Source organism: Rhinopithecus bieti, unplaced genomic scaffold (assembly GCF_001698545.2).
Source record: "Rhinopithecus bieti isolate Rb0 unplaced genomic scaffold, ASM169854v2 scaffold_24392, whole genome shotgun sequence".
NCBI classification, from domain to species: domain Eukaryota; kingdom Metazoa; phylum Chordata; class Mammalia; order Primates; family Cercopithecidae; genus Rhinopithecus; species Rhinopithecus bieti.
Window position 1 is genome coordinate 4597685 of NW_016812542.1, and position 7303 is coordinate 4604987.

At 58.8% G+C, this 7303-nt stretch overlaps 1 protein-coding gene and 1 long non-coding RNA gene across 10 annotated transcripts in view; one reads left to right on the forward strand and one right to left on the reverse strand.

Moving 5' to 3' along the window:
• Positions 1-3676, reverse strand: part of PTPN7 (protein tyrosine phosphatase non-receptor type 7) — a 16344-nt gene extending 12668 nt beyond the window's left edge. For 3 of the 4 annotated variants that reach the window (XM_017896501.1, XM_017896502.1, XM_017896500.1), the window contains exons 1-2: positions 2159-3676; positions 902-1075 (exon numbers count right to left, since the gene is read on the reverse strand). In XM_017896501.1, the coding sequence (XP_017751990.1) occupies positions 902-1075; positions 2159-2301 (317 nt within the window). In that variant the 5' untranslated portion in view covers positions 2302-3676. The remainder of the gene's footprint in view (positions 1-901; positions 1076-2158) is intronic. The other variant, XM_017896503.1, reaches the window with a different exon arrangement.
• LOC108545070 (uncharacterized) overlaps positions 1-7303 on the forward strand; it is a 16869-nt gene that overhangs the window by 8044 nt on the left and 1522 nt on the right. For 4 of the 6 annotated variants that reach the window (XR_001890027.1, XR_001890028.1, XR_001890025.1 and 1 more), the window contains 2 exons: positions 5444-5553; positions 7080-7296. This is a non-coding gene — a long non-coding RNA (uncharacterized LOC108545070). Of the gene's footprint in view, positions 1-5443; positions 5554-7079; positions 7297-7303 lie in introns of those variants that run through there. The other 2 variants (XR_001890029.1, XR_001890030.1) reach the window with 2 other exon arrangements.

The following is a 7303-nucleotide window of genomic DNA, read 5'->3' on the forward strand; positions in this document are numbered from 1 at the left end:
TTTTTTGAGACGGAGTCTCGCTCTGCCGCCCAGGCTGGAGTGCAGTGGCCGGATCTCAGCTCACTGCAAGCTCCGCCTCCTGGGTTTACGCCATTCTCCTGCCTCAGCCTCCCGAGTAGCTGGGACTACAGGCGCCCGCCACGTCGCCCGGCTAGATTTTTGTATTTTTTAGTAGAGACGGGGTTTCACCGTGTTAGCCAGGATGGTCTCGATCTCCTGACCTCGTGATCCGCCCATCTCGGCCTCCCAAAGTGCTGGGATTACAGGCTTGAGCCACCGCGCCCGGCCTCATATTTACTTTTCTTACAAGTATTACTGTTATGAGGCACCTCTGAGGGGACCACTCTTTGTCTTTCCTTTAACCTGAAGGCCCAGTAAATTTAGGGTTCGGGCCCCTGCAGTATGCTCTCCTTTTTTTTTTTTTTTTTTTTTTTGAGAGAGAGGAGGTCTCACTATATTGCCTAGGCTGGTCTCTAATTCCTGGACTCAAGAGATCCTCTCACCTCAGCCTCCCAAAGTGCTGGAATTTGGGGCATGAGCTACCATGCCCAGCTTAGCCCTAGCCCTCTCCCTTTGTCAGCCAGAACAGGGCAGTCTTGAACTCAACTGCTCCTTCCAGCTGCCTGCCTCTTCCCACTCCCAGCCAGGCCCTGTGGCTCTAACATGCATCCAGCACCAAGAACGCTGCTGGCCTTGCCTGGAATTTAGGGAGCAGGCTCAGGGTTGATATGAAACTCTGTGCTCCAGACATGCAAAAGACATGCAAATGAGCACTACTGGTTTCCTTTCCAAATAGGAGTCAACAACTGAGGGCCCTCTGGACCCTGCTGTCAGAGCTGGAAGGGAGGAGCGGAATGGGGACGCAGGGCTGGGAAGACCCCTCTCCCAGGGAAGATCTCACCTCTCCTGCAGCCGTACATGCTTCTTTGCTGGTGTTTTGGCAGGCGGAGGCTGGGTCATGGCGGCCCCCAAAGACAACGTCAGCGGCTGTGCTCTGGAGCGCCCCCCACAGGCCTGGACCATGCTGGGGTGGGGTGCTAGGCCCAGGGGAGGCTCATTCAGCCATGAGGTCTGCCTGAAAGACAGGGCCCTCTGCTGCTATTCTCTGGCCTGCCTGATTGGCCAGAAGGAGGCTCCCACGCTAGGCAGGCTTTGCGCTCTATTTTCACTGGGGCGTCTTCTGCTTCCCAAGAGGTAGCCTCATTTTCACTAAGGGAAGGACAGGATCTATTTGGCGGGACCCAGGGCAGAAGGCAGTCTGGGGTCAGAGTAAAGGCAAGATAAAGGGTAGAGATTGTGGATGAAGATAGGAAAGAATCCAGAAGGAGGAAAAGAGAGAGGGGAGAGAGGCCACACACCAGAGTACACAGGGCTCTGAGCGGGTCCAAGTGGGAGAAGGCAAGGGAGGAAACAGAAAACATGTGTTCTCTAGGACAGAAGGGAGAAAGCGTGCGGAAACCATCTCTGAGCTAACCAGTGGGCCTTCTCCTGAACAGAGAATGGAGGCCTCCAGCAGTGTTGGAGCTGATTGGGCTCCTGGACCCCCGCAGGGTCCTCTCCTAACTGCTGCTGTTCCACTCCCAAGTCCATTTCTGGCTTCTGGGGTCTCTGTCCAGGGAGGTAGGCTGGAGGTGTTTCCTTCCTCCTCCTGCCCATCCCCCGTCTCCCGCCTCTGTAACCGTCACAGGAAATGGCCTCACCAAGCCCTTGAGCGACAGCGCATGGTGAGGCGACAGCTAGGGGCAAGACAGGGAGCATAGAGGTGGTGGGACCATCTCCTCTTGGGGGCAGTCCCTATCTCCCAGAGCCAGGGTCACAGTGGGCGAGGTGGTGGGGCTGTTGAGTCACCAAGGCGGCAGGGATGGAGGTGAGGGGACAGAGTGGGCCTGGCACAGGTGTGGGTGGTAGAGCAAGGGTCTCTGGCAGCAGAAAGGGTTCCTTCAGCCTTTGCTCTCCTTGCAGCTCCCTGTGGTTTCCCTGCTCACCCCCATCTTGGGGACAGCAGGTCTGTGAGCACCCATTCCCCAGCCAGGCATTGGCTCACCCATTCCCCAGCCACTCGCCCTCCCGCACTCCCTCCTGGAGATGCCCTCTTATATCCCTGGAGTTCGCACCCCCCAGGGCCACAGGACTCCCAGTCCCGGCTTCAGATACTTACTGAAGCAGCTGTGGCCCCCAGGCTGCCTCTTGCCAGCTGTCTGTCTGTCTGTCGGTCTGTCTTTGAGGGCTGAGAAGGCTCCAGGAAGCCAGCTTCCTCCCTCCGCCCCTCCTTGCTGCCACCCACGCACACCCCAGCTGCATTCTGCCCTCCTGTGCCTGCTGCCGCTGCCACCAGGGGTCGGCTGCCTCCCGCCTGTGCCCTTCTGGGGCCCAAGGCCCTGTTCCCTGGGAATGGGTGAGGGGCCAGGCCTTCCAGACTATCCTGCTTTCCCCAGCTTCCAGACCCTCTCCCCTCCTGCTGTGTTTCTCCTCTGGGTCTTTGTCACATCCAGCCACTGCCTACTTGCTGGGCACAGCTCGCCTGACCCCCAGCTCTGTGCTGTCCCACAAAGAACCCAAGGCTCTCCTGCTCAACCTGACCTTGGCCGGAGGCTTATTTCTGCTTCACTGCTTCTGCCTCACAGTCCTCTCCCTCAAAGCCCTTGCTGCTTCAAGCCTTGGGAATTCATGGCCAAGCACAGACCACATCTTCCCAGAGCAGATGTGGCACAGACTCGGGGTGGGGAAAAAGAGGAGGCAAGAATCCATGCCTCACAATGTGAAGGAAAGGCCTGGGGCCAGGCCAAAAAGGTCGTCTCCACGCCCTGTGCCACGGCCCAGCTCTCCACAGCCCGCGGCCTGAGTGTAGGCCAGCCCAGCAGGAAACAGATAGCAGAGTCCACTTGTGGGAGGGAGTCTGAGGGGCTTCCCCTGGACCCCCAGGCCCCTGCAGGCCTCCTCCCAGAGCCCTGACATCTACTTAGAAGACTTACAGACAGTGGACAGTCTCTGGCCCTCACACCAGGGGACTCCCATGTTCTCTTCGCTGCTGGGGTGCCTGGATGCCTGGGACCTGAAGAGTGGCCCCCAAGTCCAAGACTCCTCTGCCCACTGCCCCTGCCTGGCCTTGGCAGGCTCCTTGCGGGCCAGCAGCCCAGCCGGTTCATGCTTGCTGCAGGCCTCCTTTTACCTTGTAACATTTCAAACGCCCTTCCCTTCCCGGCCCCCAACACGCGCAATCCACGTCCTCTTTCTTCCTCCCACTTCCCTGATTCAGCTGTCAAACGGTGACAGCAAAAAAGAAATGAGGTACCCTAGGCACAGGGGTAGGCACGCCGGAGGGGTGGTCGGGAGGGGCTGGCCTTCTGCTGGCCCCTTGGGGAGGAGGGTTGAGATGGAGAACAAGAACGGCTCTCAGAGGCTCAGAAGGCCTCCCAGCACCCGCCCTTGCTCTGGGCAGTAGGGACAGGGGCTGGCTCTTTTTTGAGCCCCTCCATGGCCAGCTGATCTTGGCGCCTCCTTCCCTGCAGCCTGCGCTCCTCTCCAGAATGGGTGGGTTTCCCTGAGGAGGAGGCCAGTTAGGGCTGGGAAATGGGTTGGCCCCTGTGCTCGGGAGAGAGTGGAGGGGAGCAGGAACCTGGGAATCCCTCACATGCTTGCGGGCAGTGACCTGGAGACTCACCCCCACACCAGTCAGTGTTTCCACTAGTGGGTAGTGGGGCCCTGGGGACACAGGAGGGGGCAGGTGGGGGTTGGAAAGAGGGCCCGGCTCTGGGCCTGTGCTGATTGTTATCAAGAACAGGAAGCTAGGACACCACAGGGGTGGGAGGAGGAAGCGGCAAAGCCCTCCCCACACAGGTCTGCCTGGTCCCCCCAAGTTTCCAGGGTCTGAGCCCTGTTGGCTGTGAGCCTACCCCTTGCCCCCACAAGGGGTACAGTTGGAAGCTGAGCTTCACAGCAAGGAAGCTGGGAGCCAGGAGATGGGGAAGATAGTTGGGGGCAGGTGGGGTAGTGGCTGAGCATTAGGCAAGACCTCTCAAGGATCCCCCGTTCCCTCTGGGTGGATGTGGGGTAGAGGGGACAGTCATTCCTTGGCTCCTGCCCACTCCTTCTTCTCCTGTGCTTAGGGATGCCTGGACATCCATGGAGGTGTGTGGCCAGAGCTCATGCGGGCTGAGGGTGCCGACTGCAACCTCAGATGGGACAAGACATGCGTCGCCGCCCTGCACCACCCCCTCCCCAGCCTGGCCTGGTGACTTGGAACACCCCTTTCTGCCCTCTCTGGAGTGGATTCTGTCACATCTGGGCTGCTGGGAGGCTCCTGGGAGTGACTCCCTCTCCCCTCCAGAACCTTCCCACCCCTGGGGCCGAAAGGTCCCAGTAGCTGTCAAACTTCCATCACTCGAATTGATTTGTGTTCCTGGGTTGAGATTTAGGTTCTAGCCACCCTCGACTCCAGAGAAAGTATAGTAATCGTTGGAAATCAGAAAGATCTGTGCATAATGAGTCTAAACGTAGCTTATTAACTGTGTGACCTTGGGCAAATTGCTGAGTCTCAGTCTCCTCCTCAACTTCCTTCCTCCACTGGGGGATGATCATAGCACTTTCCTTGTCAGCCCATGGAGTGCTCTGCTCCTGGAGGAGAGGTTGGGAGTCAGTAGCCAGAGGAGCGAGAAGCTGGGAGGAGCTGGCTGGGGAAGTGGGCCTGGGAGCAGCACAGGGTGAGGAGGTCACAGCTGCCAGGTCTCACCTCTCGCCAGCCTCCCTCTTCCTCCTGGTTGCTGACTTTCTCCCCGAAGCAGGGTTGCTGGGGCACTTCCACCAGAGCACTGAGGAAGTTCAGGAAGGAGTCACTCCCAGGGGTCTTCCAGCATCCTGGGTGGGACAGAGTCCACACCAGGGAGGACAGAGAGGGGTGTCCCAAGCCACCAGGCTAGGCTGGGGAGGGACTGGTGCAGGGCATGATGCATCCTGAGAATCAGCCTTGTCCTATCTGAGGCTGTGGTGGGTGCCCTCAGCCCTCCCAAGCTCTGGCCACACACGTCTTGACTCTCTTGTTTCCCCCTCTAGTGATTCCCAGTTCCAGGGCTATGAGCTGCAGCTCCCTGCCCCAAGTGTCAGAAGCCCCCTGCCCAGGGGAAAGGCGGCCATTACATCTAGAATTCTCAAAAGTCTTTGCTCCTTGCCAGCCCCTAGGGAGTAGGGAGCTCCTTGCTGGGATGCAGTTGGCTCTCAGAGGCAAAGGCTGCCACCCTCTAATTATCCAAGAGGAGGATCCTGGGGAGAGAGTTAGCTGCTGGGGGCCAGGACTCCTGGGTCTTGCACACTCCACCTGCTCTGCCCCCTTCCTAGCTGCCCTCCTCGGCTCCTCTCTGGAGAAGCACTAGGATCCTGGGTGGCTGCTCCTCCATCCTTCCCGCCCCCAAAATCCTAGGCCAGCCTGAGCCGGCTTGTTCTGCCCCAGCTTTACAGGCCCAGGCTTGTTTCTGTTTGTGTGGGGGAGACAGAAACACCGAGAACTGGATCTGGGAGGCCTCATCCCAGAGGAAGAAGGGAGACAGCAGGGGAGACATGGTGAGTGGGGCAGGGAAGTGCTGTTAGGGGCATGGGATGGGTCCGGGCTGACCAGAGTGACAACTGCGCCCCTGTCTCAAAGCTGCACCCCTGTGCCGGGCCAGCTAGGACCTCCTGCTACCTTTTGGGTGAAGGGGAACATCCCATACCCCTTACCCCTGGCTGGGAGGACCAGCAATCCAGCCCTGCTCGGTACTGGGATGCCAGGGCCATCTTGCCAGGAGGTCCAGGAAAGTACCTGGTTCTTTGCCCGTTGCTGGAACTCAGGACCCTGGCAGGAAGGTTTTAGGGTAGAAGAGTCCCTCCCTCTCTCCCAAGCCCAGAGCCAGCCAAATGGACATCTATTCTACAATGTGGCCTTTTCTTCCCAGGGGCTCCCGTCTCCCTCCCGCTCTGTGTTGTCCCTGGACACCCACTCATGCGTCCATCAAGACAGATGTGTACACCCTCATGGCCCACATTTGCACAAATGCACATGCACAGTGTCAATCCACACGTGACCAGCCCCTCCCCTGCTCTCCCATGACCTGGTCGGGGGAACTAGGCCTTCCCCCACTCCCTGGCCACCTTCCCCATAGTATAGGCAGCAGGGGGAGTGGGCGGCCTGGCTGTCCTGAGTCACCCCACCCCTCTGCTGCCGGGTGATTATCTTCCTCCAGTGTGGGGGCTGCCCAAGGCCTGGCTTCAGGCTGTGGGAGAGCAGGGAGGGGCCGGAAGAGCGCTGCCTGGGACAGCTGTAGGCCAGGCCAGTTCACATTTGGGAGCTAGGACTCCTGGACCTGCCCCTTGCCCTCTCCTCTGCCTCCTGGCTGGCTCTCTCCAGAAGGAATAAGTAAGGTGCCCTGAGACCTCAGGGTAGTGGGGGGAACCCCAGGGGTTCTCTAGGGAGAGGATGTGGGTTTGTCTGTGGGGGTGGTTGCTGGGGAGGAGATACAGCCCTTGCGGTACCTTTTCTTTTGCTGAATGGAGAGGTTTGGGCTGGGGAGGCTGCTGCTTATTTATTTTATTTTGTTTTTTTGAGATGGAGTCTCACTCTGTCACCAGGCTGGAGTGCAGTGGCGCCATCTCGGCTCGCTGCAACCTGCAACTCCGTGGTTCTAGTGCTTCTCCTGCCTCTCGAGTAGCTGGGATTACAGGCACGCACCGCCACGCCCAGCTAATTTTTGTATTTTTAGCAGAGGCGGGGGTTCACCATTTGGCCAGGATGGTCTTGATCTCCTGACCTTGTGATCTGCCCACCTCAGCCTCCCAAAGTGCTGGGATTACAGGCATGAGCCACCGTGCCCAGCTGGCTGCTGCTTATTTATCAGAACCTCTAGGGGCCCTGTCTCCTGGTCCCCTAGGCTGTGCTGGGGACTGGTGGCTGTGCCTCTTAAGGCCAGGTGCCTCCTCAAGGCTCTGTCCAAAGGACTAGCTATGGAGTCTGTGCTGGGCCCCGCAGGCCTCTTTTTTGTGGGGACTCTTGGGCAGGTTCTGACATACCCTGCATTTACCTAGACCTGTGTCCTGTGCTCTTTTCTCCTTAGGTTCCGAATTAGGGTGCCTCCACCCCGCCTCTCCCCTTTTTGGTTGCTGATCAAGGCTACCAGAAAGAACAAAGTGAGATGTCCCCAGGTGAAGTGGGATGAGGATGGGATGAGAAGGTCCGTTGTTTCCCCCACCTCTTGGTCACACTGGGACCTGGGACCTGGGACCTCTTCCCTTTCACATCAGTTTCCCTGGATGCAACCTTCCCCGCCCCCCGCCCCCT